General features: G+C 48.7%; 1 protein-coding gene across 3 annotated transcripts in view; it reads left to right on the top strand.

Moving 5' to 3' along the window:
• EPB41L4B (erythrocyte membrane protein band 4.1 like 4B) overlaps positions 1–27,213 on the top strand; it is a 126,723-nt gene that overhangs the window by 35,553 nt on the left and 63,957 nt on the right. For all 3 annotated transcript variants that reach the window (XM_057313650.1, XM_026506568.4, XM_048223206.2), the window contains exons 2-12: positions 1,106–1,210; positions 11,533–11,575; positions 12,426–12,504; positions 14,415–14,459; positions 16,291–16,343; positions 21,229–21,349; positions 22,402–22,489; positions 22,657–22,745; positions 23,042–23,111; positions 23,208–23,377; positions 25,586–25,695. In XM_057313650.1, coding sequence (XP_057169633.1) covers positions 1,106–1,210; positions 11,533–11,575; positions 12,426–12,504; positions 14,415–14,459; positions 16,291–16,343; positions 21,229–21,349; positions 22,402–22,489; positions 22,657–22,745; positions 23,042–23,111; positions 23,208–23,377; positions 25,586–25,695 — 973 coding nt within the window. The remainder of the gene's footprint in view (positions 1–1,105; positions 1,211–11,532; positions 11,576–12,425; positions 12,505–14,414; positions 14,460–16,290; positions 16,344–21,228; positions 21,350–22,401; positions 22,490–22,656; positions 22,746–23,041; positions 23,112–23,207; positions 23,378–25,585; positions 25,696–27,213) is intronic.

The following is a 27,213-nucleotide window of genomic DNA, read 5'->3' as shown; positions in this document are numbered from 1 at the left end:
TGCCTTGTCTATTTTTGCCATTCTAACTGGCGTAAGGTGGTATAAGGTGGTATCCTTGTCCATTTTTTAATTGAATTTTTTCTATTATTGCAATGTAAAAGTTCTTCATATATTCTAACTAGAAGTCCCTTATGAGATATGTGATATGCAAAAATGTTCTCCCATTTTGGGGTGTGTTTGTGCTTTCTTGGTGTCTTTGTCCTTTGAAGCACAAAAGATTCACATTTTGATGATGCCTGGTTTATTGGTAGGTTTTTTTGTTTGTTTGTTTGTTTGTTTTTTTGATTTAAGTAGGCTCCATGCCCAACATGGGGCTCGAACTCGTGACCCTGAGATCAAGAGTCGCATGCTCTGCTGACTGAGCCAGCCAGGCACCTCTGGTTTATTGGGGGTTTTTGTTGCTTGTGCTTGTGGTGTTATATCTAAGAAGTTATTGCTTAATCCAAGGTCATGAGGATTTGTGCCTCCATTTTGAGAATTTTATAGTTTTAGCTCTTGCGTTTAGGTCTTTGATCCGTTTTGATTTAATTTCTGTATATCTCATCATTTACCCTTTGGTTACCCAGGGCTACAGCTAACGGCCAGATCAGTGCCTGTTCTCTTCCCTTTATTTACCAGTTTTCATAATAAGGCGTTGGCTCCCTATTCATCCTATGAAGTTGTTCTTTGGTGTTGTGTTTTGTTTTCAGTATGAGTAATTAGATTTAATAATGAATTTTTATTATAATAAAAATAATTTAATTTTTAAAATGATTTTATTAGAGAGAGAGTGAGCAAGAGAGCAAGCAAGAGAGAGAGAACACAGGAGCAGGGGCAGAGGGAGATGCAGAAAGGAGAAGCAGACTCCCCCGCTGAGCAAGGAGCTCGATGCGGGGCCACAGTCCCAGGATTCTGGGATCCTGACCTGAGCTGAAAGCAGACAGTTAATTGACTGAGCCACCTAGGCACCCCTAAAATAATTAAACTTTTAAAAATGTGTCTACCGTGGCATATACATGTATGCAATATAGAGACAAAAGTGGTTTTGGTTTTGTTTGCTTTTAAAATGTTTTGTTCTTATCCAGCAGTCACATCCTCAATTTTCATCTACCCAATTGTCTTCCAGAAACATGCCAAAGGCCAGGATCTATTCGATCAGATCGTGTACCACTTGGACCTGGTGGAAACAGATTACTTTGGCCTCCAGTTCCTCGACTCTTCCCAGGTCACTGTAAGTACACCTTTGATTCGTTTCGGGACAGGTTGACTTTTCAAGCTAATTGCAGATCCGCAGTTGCTGGAGATTGATCGAGGAAAAATAGGAGTTAAACTGTGATGTTGCAGTAGCGAGCGTTGGGGTGGCAGTGATGGTGCCCAGGTGACATTCATCCATACGCCCCCCCCCCATGTGGCCAATAACCAGGAGAGGAAGAGAGCAAGAAATACTCCTATTGTGCAAGGGATTCGGGAAACATTTCCAAGCATAGGGATGCGGCACAGGCACATTTCTAGAGGAGGTAGAAAGCAGAAGATATACCATCTAGAAATTCTTTTAATGATGCTTTATTTTTAACCGGCACAGAGACTGAAGCATCATCTTCTTGTGGACTCTTGCTGGGTGGAGAGAGCAGGCACTGTGAACACACTGCATGTGAGCCCAGCCAGGCTTAGTGGGTGCAGGGGCTGGTCGGAGCAGGTCTTGGCACTGCCTGAGAACCATCTTGCAGGCTCCAGGAGGTCGTGTTAGGTCAGCAAAGACTCCCTCTGCTTTGCCTGAGACAGAACTGGCCACGGTGGGGGCGCCAGGGGGAGTGAACCTGACGTAGCTCAGAACCACCCTTGTCAAAAGCATGAATGACTTCAGAGTCTCCTTCCCCAACAAAGTCTACCTTTGTGTTTCAAAGGTAATTTATTCAACAGTCAAAAAATATTTTTTGAGGTGGGTGGGGGGATGGGTGAAATAAAGGGGGTTGAGAATATATGTATCTTGATGAGCACTGAGAAATGTATAACATTGTTGAATCATTGCATTGTCTGCCCGAAACTATTATAACACTATGTTAATTATAATTGAGTAAAAAAATATTTATTGAGCATCAGTTATGTACTGGGCCCTGTTTTAAGCACCGTAGACAAAGCAGTGAACACCTAAATGACAAATGGTGGTAAGTGTTAAGAAAAATAAAGCAGAGTAAGGGGAGGGACAGACTGAGTAAGGGGGAGATGCTGTTTTAGACTGTAGGAGAGGGTGGGTTCCCTGATAGCAGACGGTTGAGCATCCATCCGTGGCTAAGCCTTTCTACCTAAAGACACTTCTTCAGATACTCCCGGGGGGATGACTTGTGACCGCTAAGGCTAAGACACTCAAAATCGGTGCTTAGAAATTGGGTCCACCTGAGAACGTCTGTGTGATGCTGAGTCCCAAGATGATGCCGTGGTGTCAGGACTTCTGTGGATCCTCTTGGCTGCAGGCCTCCTGGGTGGACACCAGATGCCCCCCTGGACCTCAGGACTTCCTGTCCGCCGACAGCCCATCCCCTTACCTCCCTGACTGTTGCCGCGAACACTCTGGCTGCCACCTTGGGATAGTGGTCCAGATTCCTTCTCCGTTTTGCAGTTGGAGACTCATCCCCACCCGCCAGGACCCTGGACAGGGGCAGACTGGCTTTCCTCTTTCTGCCGCTGCCCCCCCCCCCCCCGCCCCAGTTCTGTCTTCCAGGTTGGGCCACCTGGTGCCCTGCCTTCTGACTCACAGCTGTCTCAGCCTCTCTTTTCCCCTGGGCAACCTGGGAATTCAAGTTGCGCATCTTTCTAAATACCTTGGACACTGTTTCCTCGCATTGAAACTTCACTTGGGCAAACCTCGCACACATTCACTTGGGTCTTATCACCACCCAGTTGCTCCAAGAGCTGGAATTCTGTCATTCCCATTCCATGATAACTTCCCTTGATTCCGTCTTTCCAGTCCCTCGTCTGGCCTGGGGCCTTAATAATTGCCTCCTGCCTCATTCTCCCCTCTTGCGACCTGGCAGAGCCTCAGCCATCTCTCCTGTGTGCTCACTTGCCTTTTGATGCTCCTGCCCCCGGGACTGTCCCCTGGCCTCCCCTCCACATGCAGGCCCATCTGTTTCCTCTGCTGCTTCTCCCAGGCTGGCAGGCGTTGCTGGAGAGTCACGGGCTGTGCCTTTTGGCACCAGTACAGGTCACAGATCACAGATGCAGCAAAGTCCAAGCCCCTGAGCTACTCTTGGAGCCTTGTTAGCCCCTCTTGGACTCGGTTCCCCTTCGGAATCCTGACTACAGCCCTGCAGTCCAGTCCCTGCAAACGACTCTGTTCTTGCACTTGGCCTTACCTCCTGCCAAGAAGATGGAGGTCATTTAGCTAAAACCCTTTGAGTTTTCTTACCCTGCACCACAAAGTTTCTTTTTCTTTCTCTCTGTCCTTTTCACCGTTTGGTGTTCAGGAAACGGGTGTATTTCTCTAGCATTTACCCCCTAGACCTGCCTCACAGTTCCATTTCTAGTTGCTTCCGGGGTGCTGGATTGAGAGTGCTCCTCTCTGTCTCCAGTATCATCCAGCTGTCCCATCCTCTGACGCTCGTCAGCCTTCCACTGCCCGGAAGCTCTCCCTTCCCTGTTCTGCCTTCCGTGTGGCTTCATGCATGTGGTATTTTGGGCTTCAGAACGTCTACAGCCCTGGACTGTGAGTCTGACCTGGACCTTGTTCCTAGCTCTGCCCCTAACTTACTTGGGGGCTTTCGACGAGCTGCCTTTTCTCCCTTGTCCTCAGTTTTCTCATCTGTAAAATGGGGTTCTCGGACCTGTTCCTAAGAGCTCTTCCAGTTCTCATGTTCTGAAGGGGGAGGCGGGTGCGTCTGACCCACATGGCTTCTCATGGCAGCAGGGAGAAGATATCTGTCGTTTCTGCCATTAGAGCCACCTGCCTGTGGCCCTGGTGGCATGTCCTCATCCCCAGGTGACCCCTCTCCAGCCACTCAGATTCCCAGAAAGCCAAGGATGTGACTCCCAGTACGAAAGGCCTGGCCGTGCACCTCCGCTCCCTGGGCTGCCAGGCACTCCTGTCCGCTGGTGCCCTGGCACAGGCGCTGCAGGATCCAGACATCTTCCCAGCTTCCGGCTCTGAGTGCAACGTGCTGTTCTTCCCCCATAGAGCAGGTGCAGGGCCCTCATCTACCGGACTTTGAGGATCCAAGGGTGTGCAGCAGCTGCTCCCAGAACCCTTCTCATGAGTTTGATTTCCAGGCTGGGCTCCTGACAGGCTGGGTTCTGGCGACCCTGCACTTATCTGTATGCCTGTGTGTCTGGGTTCCCCTCCTAGCATGCCCTTTCTCACCCCGTTTAAACTTCTGGCTGTCCTTCAAGACTGTCTCAGACGACAACTCTTCCTTCCGCAGCATGTCCTGAACTTTCCGGGCTTCTCCTGCTCTCTGGAAACCTTTGTGCTGCTCTGTCTCCTGTGGCAGTTTGCTTATCTGGCTTCGGGTTCGTTATCTGTGTATATAAACAGACCTTTCTGATGAGATCCTCAGACTTAGGACTGCTTCTTCTTGGTGACTCTTATTGACAAGGTATACCACCTAAAACCTCAAGTCTTCAGCCCTAGAAGCGACCTTAGAAGCCATTTGTCAGATGTTTCTGTCTTCTTGATGGTGAGACGAAAGCCTTTAGACTTTGGCAGGGCCCTCAGCGAGTAGCACAGCTCAGACTCAAACACAGGCTTTATGACCTCATGGGTAAGTGCTATACTTCAAGCCTCTTTTCCTAACCCTAAAGTAGAGGCAGTAACATCTGTATCACAGGGAGATTGAGGGGCTCAGAGAGTTAATGGAGGAGAAAGGGTTTTGTAATCTCACATGGGTGTGGGTCTTCTCTTTCCAGCTGGGCAAGCTGAGGGGGAACCAGAAGACATCACAGCTCCCAGAGGGGATGCACGTAGGCGAGCTGGAACCTGCAAGGCTGCCTTGGCTGTGGGAGAAACGTTAGCGATTTAGGTGATCCCTTTGGGACTATTCCCTGAGTCGTTGATTTTCCGGGCGCCTGGTACAAATGAAGCAATTGATGGCAGGTGTAATAGATGGGGGCCAGGAAGGGAACGGTCCGCTTGGCCTTTGGCTCATTGCCTTGTGAGGCTCCTACAAGAAATGACATCCCCACCCTGCCTCTGCATGTAAATCAGAGGGCTGGCAGTGGCAGGGCTCTTGGCACAGCTCTCTGCATACCCAGCTTATGTCCCCAGCTCCCTGCAAAGAGCCAAGCCTGGTTACCATAGTGCGCTGCCCAGCCCTGAAGCAAGGTCAAAGTCTATTGGCATTGCCTATTTTTAGCAGTTGAGGCTGGGGCCTCCTGTTTCCCTTTTCCAAATCCAGGCAGGCAGGAGCCCATTCTGTAGATCTCACCTTTGCCTAGCTCAAAGCAGGGGCATTGGTTCTATTTTTATATAGGAAAGCTTTCTTCGGAGAGAGGAGGCTCTGGCCTACACCCACCTAGCTTTCTTACAGACTGATCAGATAGCTGCTGTTTCCTGAGCTCCCACTCTGATGAGCTCTGAGCCAGGCATCAGCGTAAACACTCCATATAATTCTTATTTAATCTTCATCATCTGGAAAACCAGCCATAGAGCAGACCCATTTTACAGATGATGAAACTTGTAAAGGTCAAAGTGAAGCACAGAGGCAGGATGCAGAGCCTGGTTTCATTGCAAAGGCCAGCCCTTTCCACTGGGCTCTACTGGTTCCATGACACACGGTAGCATCTCAGCCACACGTCCACGTGCATGCGCCCACACAAACAACATGTTTAAGCAGTAGCCATTCAGCAAACTTTGCCTGGGAGCTTCCTCACGGTCAGTCTCTGTGGTGCCGAGGTAAGCAGGACACTGTTCTGGCCTGCCGCATTCTGGTGGGGGAGACGACTGTCCCAGTGGAATACGGGGGGGGGGGGGGTTCTGTCTTCACTCGGGGAGGAGTGAGTGAGGCGTCAGAGGGAAGAGGAGTGGCAGGGATTGGGGGCAGGGGTGATAACAGCCCCACCAAGCAGGAGCCTCCTTCCGGGTCCTGGGGTCAGATGTTCTGCAGGGCAGGTGTGGCCGTTTAAGTCCCTTCCAGAGCCCCTCCCAACAGGAAAAGGGAGCATTTTATGGTGCCATGCTTTGCAGCAAGGGATCCAGAAAAGGTGATTTGGGCCTTTGTCTCTAGACTTGTGGAATGTTTTTCCTCTGGTCTTTGTAGCCTAGAATCAGGTGGATGGGTAATAAGAGGCCCAGGGCTGCGAGGTGAGGTTAACACGGATTCGGTGGCTTCCAAGAGGGTCAGTGGGTGCTGAAGGGCGTTTGTGGCCTCGCTCTGATGATGGCTTGGAATGCCATCACACATGCCCCTTGTGTGGACACTGCTGAGCCTTCCTACCATCTCACATGCACCTGGAGGGAGGTGCTGTTGGGGTGCTATTACTGTGAGAAACGGACCATCCTTCCATTTCAAAGGTTCATCATAGTTTCCATGGCCATTGAGTTATTCTTCAGACAGCGTGTCAGGGCAAGCTCAGTGCACAGATGAGGAAACAGTCTCAGGGGGCCTGCCGATGGCCACATGCCAGGAGGGCAGCAGAGCTGGGACTCGAACTCTGCTCTCCCGCCTCCTTCTACTTTAGTACAAAGGAGTGTGAAACAGCTCAAAAATGCCACAGGCCTCCCAGCAGCCTATCTCTGAAGGCTGGCAGAGCGAGGATTTTCCTGCCCATGTGCAAATATTGATGCTGGATGGAAAGCTGTTGATAAAGGGGTCTCTGCAGTTGATTTAGATGAATCCCCAAGGAAATCTCGAGTACCTGGTATAAGTGAGGTTATGGGGCTTCATCGTGGATGAGAAGGAGACATCCCTTCTCTCGAAGGGACTCCGAGCTAGTGTCTGGTGTGGAGACCCAGGCCCCTGGCTGCTGACACAGCCTCATTTCTGACCCTGCCCCCACCTCTCTAGCGCTGGGATTCCGGGGCATCCGAGCCCTCTGCATGGCCGCCTTCATCTGCTTTGAGGCCTAAGCGAGTGATAGGTGGGACACAGTCCAACGTGGGTGTCTGCCAACACCACCAAGCAATTAATTCTGATGCCGTCTACCTGCAGATAGCCTCAGATCCCACAGGTGAAGGGTTCGGTCCTACAAGACTGTTCCCCACCCCGTACCTACCCCCACTCCACACTTCAGATGCCAGTCACGAGTCCAGATTGTCACCTGTATAGGTAGGAGTTCCCCACGACCCCCTCCAAGCTCAATTAATTTTCTAGAACAGATCATAGAACTCGGAAACATTTGACTCACTAGGTTACCAGTCCGATATAAAAAGAGGTAACTCAGGAGCAGCCTGACAGAAGAGCTAGAGAGAGCAAGGTGTAGGGCGGAGTGGGCAGTGCAGAGCTTCCCCGCCTTCTCTGGATGCCCCACTCTCTCCCAGTCTCTGTGTGTTCCCCAGCCCCAAAGCTCCCCCGATCCTACCTTTAAATTTTTATGGAGGCTTTGTTAAAAGGGCATGATTGATTACATCATTGGCATTGGTGATTGATTGAACCTCCAGGCCCCCACCCCCTCCCCAGAGGTCAGAGGTAAGCTTCAACCCTCTAGTCACAGGTTAGTTCCCCTGGCAACCAGCCCCCATCCTTAGGTGCTTTCTGGAAGTCACCTCATTAACATAAACTCAGGTGTGTTTGAAGGGGATTTGTTATGACTGTCAGGACACCTTTATTGCTCATACTGTGTAGAAAATTCCAAGGATTTTAAGAGCTCTGTGCCAGAAACTAAGACCAAATATATATTTCTTATTATAAATCATATCACACACAGTAAGCTCCAAAAGTGTCCTTTCCCTCCTTTCTCTTTTCATCCCTTGGATATGATTATCTCTTCACATTTCTTCCAGCTCTAATTTAAATGCAAACTAGACACTTTTTGTAAGCTAAGAAACTCGACAGGTCCTAGACAGCCAGTGATGGGTTCCAGCACTCACCCTTGATGGTGAAGGCTTAGGGCTTGTTCAGGCGGGTTCTAGACCCTTTTCAACTCCTGAGCTTCCCTTGGCCATTGGAGTTCAAATGCTTCTGTATAGATTTTAGACAACTCAGTTCTACAACCAGCCTTATGCATGTCATGGTTCCAGAATGGATATTTTGTCAGAACACATGGGTTTTGCCAAATCGTCTCCCATCTTGATTTATGGAAAGGGTTTTGCCAGATTGGCTTGGATGCGAAATTCAGATCAGAAACCACCTTTCTAACACCTGTTTGAGTTAAATGTTATGCCATTTGAACTTAGATATGCCCTCGTCTATCTCCAGTGACTGGTTTAGTGGTCTTTTAAGAGGGCTGGAACCATTGCCTTGGCCTTTGCAGACAGGCAGTGTGGCTATATTTAGCTGGGATGCAGGTGAACATCTAAGACAGGTCCAGCTGCTGCTGAACGTAGCCCTTGGAGCCTCGTGTAAGATACGATTTACTAAAGGCCACGTTGGGCCATAGTGCCCGGGAATTCATCATGAGGTGGTCTTGTGGAATAAAACACTGGTAATCAGAGTCTGGTCAGCTCCTGCAGCTAAGAAGAAGGTCAGGTCATTTTGAACTGGTTAGATACAAGATAGATTTTATCATCTCTTGTTTCAGGATTATGGCTGGATTTGTTATCCCCTCTGATGCAGGCAAGCAAACCTGATCTGAACCCTCCCGATAGGGCCAAGGAGCTTTTAAAATGAAACTGTTTCTGATGACTTCCCAGCTTAGTGAGCCCCAGACTTCTCACAGGCCTCCATCCTGGCATGTCCTGCTTTGGGCAGGGCGCTGTGGCCGGGCAGGAAGGATGGAGGCCAGCCCGCATGGGTAAGGGAGCTCCTTACACAGCATGGCCAGAAGGAAAAGTAGGCTGCTGTCCAGTAGGAGCATTAGCCATGACCTGACAGTTAACACCAACCGTAGACATCTGGACAGTAAACCTTGAAATTGCTTGAGATTTTACCAAGCCCAGACAACGATTTTCAGAAGGGGTCGTGGATGTGTCAAGATCCCCAAGATCAGTAGGATATATTTCAGGGTAAGAGGAGGATGTGGGAAGACTTAAGCACTAAATATTTAATGGGCACACTGGGAGCCTTTAAAAAACACTAATGCTCTGAGATTCTGTTTAATGGATCTTGGGTGGGACCTGGGTAATCGTGACTGCAATGCGCAACCAGGGTTGAAAACCGCCACCACAGGAACAGCACAGGTTGGACTTGGATCAGGATCGTAGTGTGACGGCAGAGGGAGGGGAACAGTGGGCTTCATGTGTTCTATTCCAGATAGGAGGGGACTTGAAGGAAGGAAATGGGACAAGCCCCTTTAAGCTAGGAGCCTCTGGGGCTAATTAGAAGGCTGGTTCCCGGGAGAACTTTCTTTGCATGGTAATAGTAAATTCATTTCAAAGTGAGGGAAAGGAGTTTAGTCATAGCCATTAGTGTGAGACTTTGGCAGGAAAGTAAATATACCTTTATCAGGTCTGTATCTGTCCTCCTCCCAGGGGCTAAGGTCCGAGGTTTTCTGCTTGGTTGAGGGCAGCAGCGATACGGCATTCTGATGGGGCAAACAACGGGATGAAAAATGCGAGTGACAAGCTGGCCCACCGGCATGCAGATCCTATTCTCATTAAAAGTAAAAAATTGTGCAGAAAAGTAAAAAAGAGAAGAGCTAAATGGCATCCACAGCCCCACATCCAAAAATAACGTCTATAAATCCTTCTAGACATATTTTGATAGAAAGTAATAATTTTATATAAACAGGATCCTGGTTGGTTTGTTTGTTTGTTTTCTTTTCATCAAGTGTTGAGCTGGGGGTCTCTTGCCACATTGATAAAGAGGCCCGCAACAGTTTTAAAGACTGAATAGTATTTCATCATATGGACGAGCCATTTTTTAAATCTTTCTTTGTTGCTAGACATTTAGGTCACTCCCAATTCATAGCTATTAACAGTGAGAGAAAGCATCCCGCACTTGGGCCTTCGAGACCCGCAGCCTGCTGTGCTGATCTTCCTTCATTACCCGGTTGCTGAGCCGGAGGGTGGAGATGACAAAGCCCACGTTCTCCCGTCGCACTGCTCACAGCTTATTGTGTTATAAGTCACCTGTTATTTGCTTTTGTGTTTCCTTATTCCCCTCCTCCCACACAGTCATAATGGGCTCTTTGGTGAGGGGTAGAGTACACTGCAGTAATTCAGTCCCACCCTTCCTCGTGATTAGAATGTGCAGAGTTGAGACTGCTTCTGAAAGTATATTGGCAGCCAGCAGAAGGGCCTCTGAGTCTGAGCAGCCAGTGAGAAACCCAGTCTGGCTGTGTTGTTCCAGACGTTACCCTCACGGGGACATTTCAGTGTGTATCCAGTTGACCTAAAGTGGTGGCAAAAGTTCCTCTTTGCCTCCTTTTAAAAAAAATTATATCTCGCATGTATTTATTTCTCAAGTCTCTAATAAGGGCCTGCTGGGTGCCATGCTCCGTGCCTGGCATGAGACTCGGGAATGATGAAAGCACACCGTCCCTGCCCTCCAGGGCTTGGGATCGCTTGGAGGGGCTCACAGCAGAGCAGTCCTAAATGCTGTTTTCCGTGGAAGTTAAGCTGCTGAGAGGCTCATCAGGACTGTGGTATCAACCACTTGGACATTACAGAGGAATTTTCATATGAGGGAAATGGTTTTGTGATTTCCTGGGGTGGATAGGACCCAAGTGTTCTTTCTGATGAAAATGACAGGAAATTGAAATGTCCTCGTTGACCAGAGCAAAATTATCTCCGGCAAATCCCTACCTGTCTTTCTAGCTTTCTTGGGGTCCTTTTCCTGGCAAAAGAACAATGGGGTCATGAGTTTGGGTTTTATCATTTGAGCATTTAGAGCGACAGAGCTCCAGGACCCGTGCGCGGTCAGAGGTTCGCTGCAGCGTGGCTGCCAGTCTTTACCAGGCTGATGGCGAATCGGGAGAAGATTGAGTGTAACTTGAGAAATTTAGAAGGAAAAGCTGACGTTGCACCACTGACCAGAAGGGCCTCCACAGACCAGTTAGTTAAAAGGTTTTAAGTTCTTTTAGGCACATCTTTGAAAAGGTAACTCTCCCAAGAAAAAATGTACTTAACAGTACCTAAGCATAGATTTTTTTTTTTTAAAGATTTTATTTATTTATTTGACAGAGAGAGAGACAGCCAGCGAGAGAGGGAACACAAGCAGGGGGAGTGGGAGAGGAAGAAGCAGGCTTCCAGCGGAGGAGCCTGATGTGGGGCTCGATCCCACAACGCAGGGATCACGCCCTGAGCCGAAGGCAGATGCTTAACCGCTGTGCCACCCAGGCGCCCCAGATTTTTTTTTTTAGTACCATCCCACACAGTTTGCTGATCCCCAGCCTGAGAACCCTGATCTGGTCCGATCCCCGGTTTTATGGGTAGAATGACTAAAGTTTATAGAGGAGGGTAAATGTGGGCTGTATCGTCTAGCTGATGAATGAATGATTCCTAAAGAAACTTTTTCTTTCTTTCAGCACTGGCTGGATCATTCCAAACCCATAAAAAAGCAGATGAAAAGTAAGTAAGCGAAATTTAGCCTCCTCACTTATTTCTTTTATCAGAGTGTAAAACCCCTTGGCCAGTGTTTTGAGGTATTATGTTTTCATCAGGACTCAGGAGCGTTTTTTAAATAGATTCCGTGTTAAGTGGATGGTTTTTCATTTCTTAAGGCTGGCCAAATGTTAGAGTTTAAAATTTGGCTAAGAGTTTTTGGTAGATATGAAAACACAGACCATGCTGTCATCTGAAATCAGGCACCCTTGCCAAAGAGAACTGGTTAATTTGCTCTTCGGAAGCATGAATTTACGCCTGTTGCATTCGTTTGCTAATGAGTTATGAAAGTAGACTAAGAGGGTATGGGAACGCTGGGGCTGTGACAGTCCGGTCCAGCTCGCTGGTTTTATAGGTACGGTAAGCCCATTTCTTCAGTGTTGTGTGTGCGTGGGTCACTTGAAGACATGCAATGCTTTACAGCGTCCTCACGGTATTTTTAGATTACAGAGCCCTGGCTGTTTACACGTCACTTTCCTTTAGCCCACTTCGTATTTTGTAAAAAGTTAGTGTCTGTTTGGAATATCTTGGCAATTGGGTGAAAGTAAAATGTCAGCTCTTAGTAATTCATCTAGATGGTTAGGGTTTTATTCCAGAATGAGTTCTTAGCTACACCGTCCTTGTCAACACGAAAGCACATCTTAGTTTTCCAGGCTTAAGGATTGAAAAGAACTCCCTAGCTTTCTATGCCCCATCGCGCCCTCCCCGGTGTGACGGTGAATGTATGACTCAACTTAACGTGTTTTTCCTTTTGTCCATTCTCTGATCTTCAAAACTGGGGGAAAACATCTTCAACTTTCCATCTTCATATGTTTAGTTGGACCTGCTTATGCTTTGCACTTTCGAGTTAAATATTATTCTTCAGAACCGAACAACCTTCGTGAAGAGTTTACAAGGTAGGACAAAATGCAGAACAAGATTCCCCTCTTCCCCGCCTTGCACTTACCTTATAACTTAAGGGCCCCCTGAGTTGTAGGGCTGCCTCCTCTTCTATCTGCTGACTTGATATTCTGAGCAAGAGTCATTAGTACTTTGCCTGTGCTTGTCTCTGTATTCTCTTGCAAATCTATCCTTTGCTTAATTTGACCTTTTTCTCAGTGAATCAGAATTAAAAGATTTATTTTCTTGTTGCATTTCTATTTTGTTGGGCTGTGGGTAAATTGGTGAGTTGTTCTATGGCACTTTATTTTTGTCGAGGTACAAAAAGGGAAGGCAGGTATCGGAACAGTATTTCTTAGTCCCAAATTGCCATCTTATTTTTTTTAAGGGGCTGCACAGTATTCCCTTGATTGCTATGATATCAAAGTTCTTGGAATCCCTTCATGTTATCTTTCAGCCCCACTGGATTTCTTTGAAAGTGTGCCTGCCTATGCCTGTCTCTTAGACTTCAGAAACAGTGTTGAAGCAAAAGAGACTTTAAAAACATTTTAAGTATGGAATTTCCCTCCAGCGGCCCTTCTGACAGTGAGATTCTCTGCCCAGCCTTCCACTGCTTTAGATGTCCCCAGAACCTCCTTGTCATTTGCGTGATGGACAGTAGCGGTGACCTGTCAGCTCATGGTGGTGGCCATTAGCCTGGAGATGACCACCTAAGGAACACTTTAAAGTCTGCTTATTATCATACTCCACCCTGGAGAGGCCTACTGGCCTTTCATAACTAGGTTTTCCTGCAGAAATTGGAAGTTCTGGCCATGTCAGCCCTATGTTCTCTTTGATGTGAGTACTCAGCTCAGTGGTGGCTAAGCAGCTGTCAGAAGCAAGAACATTCTGGAATGTACTAGAACCTTCAGCTCCCCTATTCTTTGATTTCTGGGTCACCCACATTCTCCTAGATCCATTCCAACAGAGAGTGACCATCTGCATTGTTTTCAAAGTTCAAACAAATTATTCTAGAGTTCCTCTTCAGAGTCCTTTATGAAACATGCTGCTTCTAGCCATCATCAAAGCCAGTGATTCTTAACCAGGGTTGTGTGAATCAGAAGCACTTAGGAAGCTTTTGAACAAATCAGATTCCTGGGGACCACTCTTGCATGTAAGGCTGATTCCGTAGGTATGGGGCGGAGCGTGGGTAGCTTTGGCTTTTACAAAGCACTATAAGTGGTTCTGATGCCCACATCTTCCTGGTTAAAAAAAACAACACTTAGTTAAGCCAAGACACTTAATTTTTTTACTTAGGTGAACTCCACTTGTGTTATTTGCTGCTTTCCTTTCCCCATTTCTCAGTACCCCATAACCCCCTCCAGCTCAGTTCCGGGATTTTTGGGGGTGTGTGTGTGTGTGTGTGTGTGTGTGCTTGTGCACGTTTGTTTTTTAAAAGAGGGAGTCTGCAGTTAACCTGCATCAGGAAAAAAGCCTCAAGCAGTTGCTAACTACAGTCAGCTGTAAACTTTCTGATACAAGCAGCTGCACCCTTCCCGGAATCGGCTGGTGGGACTGGCTGTGGGCCAAGTGCAGTGGCTCCGCCCCATCTGTTTGATTGGCCACGTCGCATGCCCGTGTGTGAGCTCTCTTCTCAGGCACCTGCGGTGCTGCCGAGGCCATCACTGGACTGTGCGGTGTTCCATGTTCCATCCTCCAAGTATCTTGCGAATTCCAACCTTGCACTCACCTGCCTAGCTAGGTTCTGGGATGCCTTCTTGCAGACTCAGGAGGAGATGCTTCCACCAAAAGTTCTCATTTGATTTGGACTCCTTTTTACAATGCGGAATTCTGGGCTGTGCGTGGGGCGGGATCTGTGATGGGCAGTTGGGGATTGGAAGTGGCTGGGAAAGAGGCCCCTCTGTTGACTTTTGTGTATGTTTATCAGGTACCTGTTTGTTTTACAACTCAGGCATGACATTCTTTCAGGAAAGTAAGTATGTTTTTGTTCTCCCTCTTACCCCAGGATAGATCATAGTATATTTCTAAATCACTGTTGTTGTTGTTGTTGTTTTAACTCTTCTACCCTTGTTCCCTTTTCAAAATTCAAAAAAAGTACACCAGGCATTGTAAAGTGAGTCTAATACTTGTATCACTGTCATCATCATCTTATTTTAAATGATTACTATATGGCTTGAAGCATTTCCAAGAGCATTTAATATCTTAAGTGATGTGCATTTGGGAATAATTCTCTCCCTGATCACATCACTGCCCCATTCATAATGGCTGTTGTCGTATTTGCAAGCAAGATACGTTATTAGTATGTATACACGTACAAGCCTTTGGATAGTCAGAAGTCTCATTCATCACCATCTGCATTTAAGCAACGAAAACAGGTTAGGTTCTGATTCTGATAGGAGGTTTAGACATCTCATCTCATTTCCTTTTCCCCTCTCGAAAATGGTTTTTCAATACCGGCCCCCGGGCGACAATGATTGCTAAGCACAAGAAGCATTGGCACTGACGTGGTTGGTCTCGCCTGCAGTACTTACTTTAAAAATGGGAAATTTCCGCCGTCCTAGCCTTTACAGTTGTGTCACTTTTCCGCATATATATTGACCATTTTCTGTGCCACGGAAAACAAAGACTATACTGAATGTAAAAAGCAACCCCTGATGCTGAAAAGAGCACATCTTGATTCTGAATATAATCAGAAGGAAATTTGAAAAGTGATTTCCGAATTTGCAGACTCTGCATCGAACGTATGCTCTAAAAACCTTAGTGCAATACCCACCATCGCACACGTAGATTGTACAGTGTATACATTTGCCTTATTCAGCCATGCGATACAGATCTTTGGTGTGTGTATTATGAGTGTGTGTGTATCTCTCTCTCTCTGCATACTGTGCTCCTCATACTAAAGGCCTCTTAACTCTAGTAATTGTCTTCAGTTTGGAAAAATATTAATGGCGACATCTCGCATTTGTACAGTACTTCGCAGTTTCCGTGCACTTCGGCCTGATTTACTGTACTTCAGAGCAGGATGGTGTTCTGGTCCCAGCACTGCCTCCTACCAGCTGGATGACCTTGAGCAAGACCCTTGAACACTCAGTTCCTCATCTCTAAAGTGGGGGCGGGGGGGAGACCTGGCAGCACCCGTCTTCGGGGTTTATAAACGCCGTGCACTGACCACATCCGGTCGTACACGCGAAAGGCTTTTGAAAACTGTGAAGTTCTATACCAATGCATGTCATTATTATTTTTCTAACTCAATTTGTAGTTTGAAGTGTGAATGAGATCAGCAATTTGGGGTGTAGTAATACACGTCTGTGGCTCTGCCTCCCTTATACTTATTAGAACGCTTGAGTGTATCCAGCTGTCTTGGCAGTGTTAGGTATTGTGTCTGTCTGTTTATTTTTAACATTATGACCTGGTTTCAAGAAAGATATAAGGCAGCTTGAAAAGGTGCATGTACTATATCAAGTAAGTTTCAAAAATCACAAGGCAAAGGGAAGGCTTTTCATTCTACTTCCCAAACTTCCCCCATTCTGGCCAAATTCAGTACAGTTGCCCACAGGGTGGATAGAAACCATACCTAGGTTGGGTGGTTTTGCTAGATGGTGAGACTGACTTTGGGAAATAGGTAGTGGAAGTTAGCTTGTTTGCAGTCTTTCATGTGGACAGCAAAAGTAGAAGCCGCTGGGAAAAATCATTATCTAAATATCACTACCTTTTGAAAAATGACTTTAATGATATTTTGTATGGTTTATGAGTATTAAAGTTCATATACAGAATTAATTTCCTCTGTTTTTTTTTTTTTCAAGATTGAAATGCCCCTATGAAACGGCTGTGGAATTAGCTGCTCTCTGTCTACAAGGTACATTCTTCTTTAGTGGTAATTAGCATTTTAATGTTATGCTCTCCTTTCAGCAATTGATTATCCCGTGTGCCGGGCTCAGTTCTCTACTTTGGAGGTATAAATGAATACAGTACGGCCTCCATCTCCAAGTAGCTTGTGGTCCTGTGAGGATACGGCAAAACCACACACAGGGTATAACGTAGTTCCCGCAGAAAGGCCTGCAGGGAGCTTGGAAGGCGAAGGCCCTTTGGGAGAGATAAGTAGATGAAAATGAGCAAAGGAATCAAGACACAAAAGAGAAAAGTGCAGAGAGGCACCAGCAGTCGAGTGGTGTTGGAGGGTGGAAATTCAAGAACCTGGAGAAGTGGACAACCTTGAACCCTGTTTAAAGAGCATGACCTTCATGCTGTCAGCAGGCCTCTGAAGGCTCTTAAGAGGGAGGCAGGCCTGGTCAGGTGTGCATTCAGAAAGGCCACGCTGACTGTGATGGGGAGAAGGGACTGGAGCAAGACCAGGGCTGGGGGTGCAGTAAGAAGGTGTTGCTGTAGTAAAAGGAAACTGACTAGGGCAGGGGGGTACACACGCGTGTACACACACACATCAAAAAAACAACATTGGTGGTATAAGAGAAGGATCTGGTCATTAGATCACTGTTGAGAGGGGAGTCAGGGAAGAGTCACAGAGGGCACCCGATGGTGGGTGATGGGAGCGTGAATGGTTAGAGGAGCTGGCTCCAGTGGAGATCATTTGTGGAGGGCCTCTTGGCTGAGAGGTGCCAGTGGGACCCCCAGTAGCTTCTTGAGTGTGCACATCCGGCTCTGTCAGAGAGGTCAGGCCGAAGCATTGACTGGGAGTCATCTACTTAGAGGCGGGACTTAGATGGTAGGTTTGCCTGCACGATTGTCAACGTTCACTGTTCCATATTAGGCACTGGTCGATTTTAGTTTCAAATGCACAAGAAACACTTGCTAAAGTCTCCAGGATTAATTAAGAGGTTCCTAACATGTAACCGCACATAGGAATTTTATCAGTACATCAGTATGTTGTGGTTTTGTTCAGCAGTGTGTTTATCAGCTTCTATGGGATAATGAATTATGATGTATTCATTCATAATTACTATTTAATTTTGAATACCATCATAAGATTTGGCTTCCAGCTTTTGTATTTGCCAATTCTTAAAAGTTGATCTAAGTCTTCAAATTATAAAACCAGTACAAATTTATTATAGACTATTAGGACAGCAGCACAATAGACAAGTAGAAGGAAGGAAGGAACCCATCATCCTGCCATGCACAGTCAAGAGTTTCTGTGAGTTAGGTGCAGTTTTTAAAATGTAATTCCGATCAGTCATATACAGTTTTTTGTATGATTTTCTACTTGGTATTTTTAGTGCACATATTTTGTCATAACGATGGTTTTTAATGACTGCAAGATACTCCCCTTACCTGACACTTCTATTCCTTAGTCACTTTTTAATTCTTGTTCTCTAATGGGGGCTCGCATGTAGTAGGTGCCCAGGAAGTATAGAATGAATCGAATGAAGTTGGAGAGGCTCTTCAAAGACTTTGGTTGAAGGGGGGAGCCTGCTCGTGAGGTCTGAAAGCACAGGTTGTAGAAGGGACAGTGTTGTCCTCTGTAAATGTCTGTGCCAAACACAATGCTAAGGGCTTCACGTCCACATTTTCCTGATATAACAGTCCTTATGGTGAATGCTATAAGACTCTATAATGGCTTGGGGGACATGGAAATCTGCTCTCCATCTTGGCCAGGTCCTCATTCTACCAGCTGGCCAAGTGGCATCTACTCTAGAGTTTCTGCGTCTCCAGGAGGTTCTGCCGTCAGAGTCGGTAGCCCGGCCATAGTCAGAGTGTAGTTAACAGGATGAAGTCACATCCCTGTCAGACCCGGGGCCATCAGTCCACTGGTCCTGAGCCAGGAGAGCTCGAGGCACACGCATTCTCATCTTCCCCTCCCCCGCATCCTCCCTCACTTCCTGCTGTGGGGTGAAGGCATCAGCACACTCACAAAGTCCAGCTCTGGTAGGACCGCTTGCTGCGCCCCAGAGCCGAGGCAGACGTGAATGAGATCAGCTGTCTGTGTGCCTTTCTTGGGGAAATGACCCATTTGAGTTGGAACCACAACCTGGTGTAATTTAAGATGCAGCCATTGTATCCGCTACAAATGAAGAAGGCTGAAGGCTTAGACACACAAGGCGGGAAGGTCTTGTTACATTGTCCCTCTGGGGCCTCTTTTCCCTACATCCCATTGGGAAGTGCGACAGCCTGCCTTCCAGTTCCACCCCAGGGGAACCAGCTTGCGTCAGGCCATCAGGATCACTGGAGCGTGTCTGGCTTTGAATAAAATGGAGGGTGTGTTTCTTCCCTTGCTTGAGCCCCGAAGACATAGTTTTGCTGTGGTTGTCCTTGAATGAACGGTTCTCCTCCAGAGTTCTGACGCAGTGGCCCTGAGTGAAGGCTGTGCTCTTTTGGGGACTAAGTTTATGATAGATTTGAAAGTTAATGGGATGCCTGGGTGGCTCAGTCAGTTAAGCATCTGCCTTTGGCTCAGGTCATGATCCTGGGGTCCTGGGATCGAGCCCTGCATCAGGCTCCTTGCTCAGCGGGGAGCCTGCTTCTCCCTCTCCCTCTGCCTCTGCCGCTCCCCCTGCTTGTGCTCTTTCTCTCTGTCTGTCAAATAAATAAATAACACCTTAAAAAAAAAAAAAAAAGAAAGAAAGTGAGGAAGTAAGTTAATCCAGGCACAAAGAGTGGGAGGAGAACGGGACCATCATTTGCTGTGAGTCCCATGACCTTCTTTCATCCTCACAGTAGCTCCCGTTTTACTGGCGGGGCATCAGAGACGGAGAGCGGTTAAGTGGGTTGCCCAGGTCGCAGGGATAGTATATGGTAGAGGGCGGATTCCGGCTCTGCTGCGTCTGAGCTCTTTCCGCCACCCTCCGCCCCCTCCATAGCCAGAACCCTGGCTACAGAATTCACAGACAGTGGAGTGTCGTTTTGCCACTTGGAAGATTCCTGGAAGGCAAGTGTGCTGTCTCAGCATACGTGTAGCAGGCATCGCTCAGGCCGTGTCTAGTCCTGTAACGGTGAGGAGGGACACTGGCCCCCGTGCCTGGTCTTAGGAAAAACCTTGTCGTTGTCTGGTTTCTCCCTGCTGTGCTTGATGATGTTAGTGGTGTCGCCGAGACATCACTTAAACCCAGAGCTCTGTTGCCCCACTTCGGCCCATGGGTGCAGGGGAAGTGTGGTTCACAGGAAGGAGATCTCTTCCCAGACTGCCCCTCTAGCCTCGCCAGCCCCCCAGCCTCAGGGTGAGCGCTTGTTCGGTCAGTGGTAGCCTTGGGAGCCCAGCCCTCCTTCGCTGGGTGAATATTTCCAGAGCAGAATCTTCATTTGTGCCTTTGCCCGAGGCACCGAGTAGCTGCACACCGTGCGCCAGACCACCTGGTGATTTCAGGGTCCGTCCACTAAAGAGTCACAATGAGGGGCTTCGGTCAGGTGAGGTCCCCACCCTGTGTCAGGCAGTGTCCCATACTGCTCTCCCCTGGCCCCTCTGAGCTTGCTAGTAGTGCTTCATCTGTACGGGCAGAGAAGTCTCACCCACTTCTGCAAGCCCGTCGGAGTCCCTCCAGAGACGGTGGGCTCCGGGGTTGGACAGGCTGCTGGGTATTTAGGGAGTTGCTGTGACTGGAGGAGCTCAGACATGTGCTGACTCATCAGTTGGTGGGATTTCTTGTGTTGAGCCGTGGTTTTCAAGGTGTGTTCCCGGGTCAGCTGGGAACTTGTTAGAAATGCAAATTCTCAGGCCTGATTCCAGACCTACGGCATCAGAATCTTGGGGGATGGGGCTCAACAGTGTGTGTTTTAGGGAGCCCTCTGGGTGATCCTGATGTGCACGCAAGGTCAAAAGCCAGTGTTGCAGACCCGTGCTTTCCAGAGTAGCCTGTGCACCCGTCACCTGGGCTTCTGGTGAAAAAGCAGGCTTGGCTTCAGTAGGTCTGGCGTGGAGCCTGAGATTGGGCATTATAAGCAAACTCCCCGGTGATGCCGAAGCTGGGGCACCCTTTGTGCGGCAGGGCATCAGAGAAGCCTCTGGAGCATTCCTTTATGGCCTGGGGTCTGCTCCCTGAGCTGCAGGGGTGGGGTCCAGGGTAGGGAGAGTGGATTTTTTCATTTGTGTCTTGGAGGCATGGGGCCCCCTGTGTCCTTGGGCCCTTCACTCTGTGGGGTACTTGGCGAGAGCAGCTAGCATACCGTGCGCTTTGGGCTTCAGGCTGGGACTGCTCAGGTGGCCGCTCCTCTTCTCTGAGCTACTGTCTTCCTCCTGGTTCTGGCTGACTTGCCGCAGTTGCTCCTGCAGCCTTGTCGCGCCCCCCCCCACCCCCCGGCCGCCTCACTCCTTCCCTCTCCCTCCTGGCATATTTTCCCCCAGATTCTACATGTACTGAATTCTTGATTGGTCCTCTCCAGCACTGCAGACTCAGGAGTGCTGCTTGGACCCACCCTTAGCGAGAGCCTGCTCGAATGGATGTTTCCGAGCAGGTCCTCATTCCCTGCAGTTGCCTTTTATTGCAAATCTGGGCTCTACCACTTCACGGGGGAAACATCATCTGGGCCTCCTCGGGTAGGAGAAACAGTCGAGAAAAAGACAGGCATCACTGAGATAATGGTGTTTTGCCCAAGGGGGAGGGCATGAGGGTGATTCTTGGGGATTCTGGATGTACGTGTGGACACCGGGCGGGAGTTCAGCCCTCCTGGAAGGAGGGGGTTCTCCACGTGGGGATATGTGTGCTTCATAATCGTGCAAACTGCCTCTGGACCTGGTTGCAGCAATCACTGAAAGCATTCACTGTCTCCTGTTTCCTTCCCTTTTATGAACCTCGCAGCGGAGCTGGGGGAGTGCGAGCTTCCAGAACACACGCCAGAGCTTGTGTCTGAGTTTCGGTTCATTCCAAATCAGACAGAAGCGATGGAATTTGATATCTTCCAGAGATGGAAAGAGTGCAGGTACCGCGATGCTACCAGCTAGCATTCTGCTATGTTTATTTCGTGATCTGTAAGTGTGTGTCGGACTCTGATGTGCCGGCAGAGTGGCTCTGGTTGAAGACTGTCAAACTGCATCTCCAGCTCTTCACTGATCTCGCCCGTGCCTCTCAGTCCTGTTTTGCCAAAGGGCCCCATGACACCTGCCTCTCCTGAGATACTGAGATAACAGGCAGGAGTACACGGCGCTCCCGTTGCTCCCTGATGACAGAGCCTGGTCCTGATTGGCTCGTGGCTGCCGGGGACACCGCTGCTCGCCTGGCCTCCTAGAGAGAGTGACCAGGCTCTGCCTCGGTCTGTTCACCCGCACACGGGCCTCTGTCCGTGGCCTGAACCTTCTAGAGTAAACCCTTTAGAGACCCTTACAGGGACACTGGTGTTTGAGACCGTGTGTTGTACAGCATTACATTTCAGGACGTGTGGTCACCACAGCTACATCCAGCCTTGTCGTTTATGGCTTGGCTCTTTGCTCCTTCTCCCCGGGGTCTCCCTCGGCGACAGTCTCATGCCTTTCTGCCCTCCCAGCCCCCTTCCTGAACTCTGCCTGCTCTGAGTCAGTCTTGGACTCAGAAATGGAGCCTAGTTTTCTCTTGTCCCTCAGTCCTTCTCAGGGGCCTGAGCGCTTTTTTTGAAACTGGAAAGTGATGCTAGCCCACTCTCGTACCACGTCAAAACAGGAGAGGAAGGCGTGGCCGGGGCGTCGCGGTGCCACATCCCGTGCACACCGCAGCCGGTCCTCGTGGGCAGCCAGTGGTGTGGCATTCCGGCCTCTTTACCCGGCGTGGGCATAGCCACGTCCATGCACACAAATTGTTGCCTTCCGTGTGCACATTACAAGCACTGCTGGCGGTCACCTTTCTAGTCGAGGGGCAGTCTGTCCATGGAGGTCTTCTCCTGTTCATCTACACCCTCATTCCTTTCATCGCTGCAGACCATCCCCTAGTGTGCTTGTGCCCTTCAGAATCCTGTGGGTGTACGAGCTGCAGTTTACATGTGTTTCCGTTGGTTTTTCTAAGGGGAAAGAGCCCTGCCCAGGCGGAACTGTCCTATCTGAATAAAGCGAAGTGGCTGGAAATGTATGGGGTAGACATGCACGTTGTCAGGGTAAGAACCGTGTGCGGTTAAGTGACGGGGTCTCTTGGGGTGCGCTGCGGCCAGGCCACGTGTAAACAGTGTGCCAACAAAGCAACGTGGCGAGGAAACTGTTTTGCATTCTGCTCTGTGACGACCTGTTAGAACCCTCTACCGATTGTCCCTTCGTTTATTTGTAGGGAAGAGATGGCTGTGAATATTCTCTTGGACTGACCCCGACAGGCATATTAATCTTTGAAGGAGCTAACAAAATAGGCTTATTCTTTTGGTAATTTAGTTTTGTCTAATATTAAAAATGTCTTTTCCTATCTTGTGGTGGAATTCTATGTGATGGATGATGACGGAGGGAGATTGGCAACACCCAGATTTGCTTGAAAAACACCCCCTGCTCTGCCTTTGTGGGTGTTTGGCACTCTGGCCCTGAAACTTCTGCATAAATCACGCTTGAATGAATGAATGATTTCTGTAGCACACCTAAGCTTAAAACGAGTAGAAAGGAAACTGCTGTTTGTGTAGATAGCCTTCCTGCCGATTGTACTTTTAAAGTGTTTTCTCTCTGCCCAGGCCTAAAATTACCAAAATGGATTTTAAAAAGAGCAAATTGACTCTGGTCGTGGTGGAGGACGACGATCAGGTAAGTCCGGCCCCGGCGTGCCGTCCTCGCTGCCGACAGGGCCTCCCCGAGGTCGCTGAGAGCCCCTGAGCCAGCGCCTCGCACTTCGCCTCTCAGGGCCGGGAGCAGGAGCACACGTTTGTGTTCCGGCTGGACAGCGCCAGGACGTGCAAGCACCTGTGGAAATGCGCCGTGGAGCACCACGCCTTCTTCCGACTGCGGACACCAGGAAACAGCAAATCCAGCAGATCGGACTTCATCCGCCTGGGGTCTCGCTTTAGATTCAGGTGGGCACTGGGGTTTTCGCGACGTGGATGCCCCGTTTCGACAGAGGGCGGCAGGGATGTTTCTCGTGAATGGAGCAACGTGTAGATCTGTGTCCGGGGGCTTGAGTCGGGCGTCCCGTCCCTGCTTCTTTCTTGGGATCTGACCTTCGGTTGAGTCCTAAGCTTTTTGAGCCTCCGCGTTCTCATGGATAAAAGTGGGACTAATGAGAGAATTGTCCATCGCGGACGTGTCGCTGGAACTATGCCGTCTAAAGCAGTAGACCCTAGCCACATGTGGCCATTAAGATTAAGTAAGATTAAATGAATTTTTTTTTAAAGTTGTCTATTTATTTGAGAGAGAGTCCGTGTGTGAGAGATTTGGGGAGGGGCAGAGGGAAAGAGAATCTCAAGCGGACTTCCCGCTGAGCACGGAGCCCAACGTGGGGCTCGATCTCACGACCCATGAAATCATGACCTGAGTCAAAATCAAGAGTCAGACGCTCAATCGACCGAGCCACCCCAGTGCCCCAAGGTTAATATTAAATAAATAATTTAAGCCTGGGTGGCTCAGTCGGTTAAGCATCTGCCTTTGGCTCAGGTCATGATCCTGGGGTCCTGGGATCGAGTCCTGCCTCAGGCTCCCTGCTCGACGGGGAGCCTGCTTCTCCCTCTCCCTCTGCCGTGCCACCCCCCCCCCCACTTGTACTCTCTCTCTGTTTCAAATAAATAAATAAATACAATCTTTACAATGTAGTTCCTCTGTCTCACTAACCACGCTTTAAGTGCTCAGTGCACGTGAGGTCGACAGACTTAGAACATGAGGTGCTCTAGAGCTTTTCGTGGACCAATGTGTGATCCTCGCAGCAGATTTAAGGCCATAGGTCCTCTGATGATCCCCATTTTACAGATGAGGCAGGGGCTGAGGGGTTGCGTAATCTACCCGGAGTCCTAGCCAGTTAAGTGAGAGCTGAGACTCAACCCCAGACCATCAGGTCTTACACTTTAACCACTACCCTTGCCTTTCCTGCACCAACGTCAAGAAGTTTGGTGATGGTAAAGAGTGCGAGCAGGTGTCCGTGTGTGTCCCAGTGACCCAGGGTGGGCTCAGTAAATATTTGAATCTGAAAAGACCCCGAAAACATGAAGAATTTAATTTTTCACGTCTTTTTACTTGTGACTGTAGGACCGTGTCTTTCAACATACATAAAAATGCCCTGGAGGCTTAATGAAAATGAGGATTTATGACCTCATCCGAGACCCCTGTAATCAGAATCGATGGGGTGCACGCACATGTGCGTTCAGGAACAAGGCTTGGGAATGCGCATTTTAAATGCCCTCCCCGGGTTGGTTTCTGAGGCTCGTTTACAGATCTGAGACTCGCTGTCATAAGCTCTAAAACTTCACCTGGTTCATAACCTCTACCCACACATGGCCTGTCCTTGAACTCTGTTGAATATGCCAAAAAATGCACTCATTTCAGATTTATCTGCTGTGCAAGGGATAGCGGTTGGGATGGTTACCAAAGCGGCCTTTGCCATCCTGGGGGGAAACTCCGCCAGGATTTGGCCAGACCAGGCTCCCTTCTGCTGCTTGAGGAGAGGTGAAGAAGGAAGGGAGGTTGGAGACAAGGTTGCCCCTTGGAAGCATCTAGAGCAGGTGGCCAGTGGTCCCTTCCGTGTGAGAAATCGTCAGCCGAGCACGGCTGGAATACAGCAGCGATCAGATAAAAGCAGCACGCGTCCTGGAAAGGGCAGCGAGGCCGCACGGTGGTTGAAACCCAGAAAGCCTTGGTGAGAGAAGAGATGTTTCCCTTGGCATTGTAAGAAGGCCACGGTTGACTTAAGTGGTCATTGAGAACAGCATTTTAGAAGAGGTAAATGGCTATGTAATGTGTGTTATGAAAGGTTATTTTATTTGTGAATCATTGTTCTCTCTCGGTCAGATGTTCTGAGTACTTGGCCCTGTTTGGTTTGTGCAGCCAAGTGGCTGGTACCTAAATTGCAGGCTTTGTCTTTCAGTGGAAATATCTGCCCCTATGATACAGCTTGGATTTGGCAAAGCTTATATTTCCAAACGCGAGGCTAAATTTAGTGTGTGTCTTCACCAAATGAGTTCATGATAAGTTGAAATTTACATCGGAGCTCTTGAAAATAGAAGCGTGCTTCCAAATATGCATAATGTACTGATACTCTGATATTGGTAACATGCAATGAAATATTTACTTTCCAGCGGACGGACAGAATACCAAGCCACACATGGCGCCAGGTTACGAAGAACCAGCACCTTTGAGCGGAAGCCTAGTAAACGCTATCCATCCCGGAGACATTCGACATTCAAAGGTGGTGTGTTGTTCATTCTCCCTGGAATTTTACATTATAGTTTAGTGGGTTAAGCCCCATGGACCTTGGTAACGCAGTTCTTAAAGGAACTTTCTACGGTTCTGCTCTGCCATTCTGAAGCTTTTGACAAAATCCCGATGGGAGGAATTCTCTTGAGGGGAATCAGGCCACTTTTGCTGTCCACTGTCCTTAGTTTTTCCCATTCGATGTCATTCATTTTCTTCTCCCTCTTCTTCATACTTCTTTTCTTGTGCCTCTTGCTTCTGTTGGACCTGGGACCTTAGGAATATCTTGGTTACCACGTTTGCCTGTGGAAGATGATGCTGTGTCTTAGGAAAACAGTCCCTCCTCTCCTCCATTTTACAATTTCAAACGGGGACATTAGTCTCATGCTAACCAGAATTCTGTCCATGTAAAAGCAGATCCAGAACTTTTAAATCCTGGACTCAGGTCCCGAGGTCCATCCGAACACACATGCCCTTGAATTTAACCTGCCCCTCCCCCCCTTTCCAGAACCCCCTGAGCCTTGTCTGTCAGTTACAACTGTGGCCTCACGCGTGTTGAGGCCGGGTGCCCAATACAGGACCAGTCAGTGAATGAGCAAGTGGCTCGTTTAAACCCGGCCTCCACATCCCACCTCCCAGCTCTCCTCTGTCTGCGCTTGATTGTTCCTCCCTCCGGGACACCTAGTTTACCATTGAACTGTGGGCCCTTTCATGGCACGGCCTTTGTGCGCCCAACCCCCCAGGCCCTCCCTACATATCACTTACTCCTAGCGGCCCTTCCATAGGTTTTCTTTGTATAACTCAGGGCTTAGTGGGCCTTTAGGGGACCCGCACCTTTACTTCCCCCCTTCTAGAATCGTCAACCTTGTGTTCCCCACTGTTTCCTGCCTTTTTGAACCAATGGGGCAATAGCACGCCAGCCAGAAGCTCTCTAAAGTCATTCTTGGCTGCTCTAATGGGGAAAAATGGCCAGAGCCCTGGAAATGTGGCCTCACCTCCAAGAAGGACCAGAGGGTGAGAGGACTGGGGGCATGCCCAGAGAAGGGTGATGATGGATGAAGGTGATTGATTGCAGGAACTGGGAGTGACAGGTGATGCGGTGGGGGAGAGAAGGAGGGCTGTGTTGCTTCCCTGTCAAGCCTTATGCCTGCTGTGGTCCTTTGGGTCAGTGCTGTCCAGAAACACTCCAAATAAGGAAGAGCTTCCTAATGGTGTTGTCCAAAGACAGAGCCATCTCAAGACTGCTGAGCTCCCAGGCCCCGGAGGCGTGTGCAGGCACAAAGGGAAAGACTCCCTGGTATCACAGAGGGAGGAGGCGGTCTGTGACTTGACCCTTGACCCCATGGGTGGCTTTGGGGCTCTTCCAGACCACAGCTTCTCTGATTCTCCTCTGCTTTCCTTCCCAGTCTCTATCCTCTTTTCCTCTTTTGTTTTACTGGCATTTTCTCCAGCCAGAGTTCTGGCATCTCTGTGAAGCTTTTAATGATTGCCCACACTGCATCCTTTAAAGAAC

This window comes from Ursus arctos, unplaced genomic scaffold, assembly GCF_023065955.2.
Source record: "Ursus arctos isolate Adak ecotype North America unplaced genomic scaffold, UrsArc2.0 scaffold_18, whole genome shotgun sequence".
NCBI classification, from domain to species: Eukaryota; Metazoa; Chordata; class Mammalia; order Carnivora; family Ursidae; genus Ursus; species Ursus arctos.
This window is presented reverse-complemented; position numbering and strand designations above follow the sequence as displayed.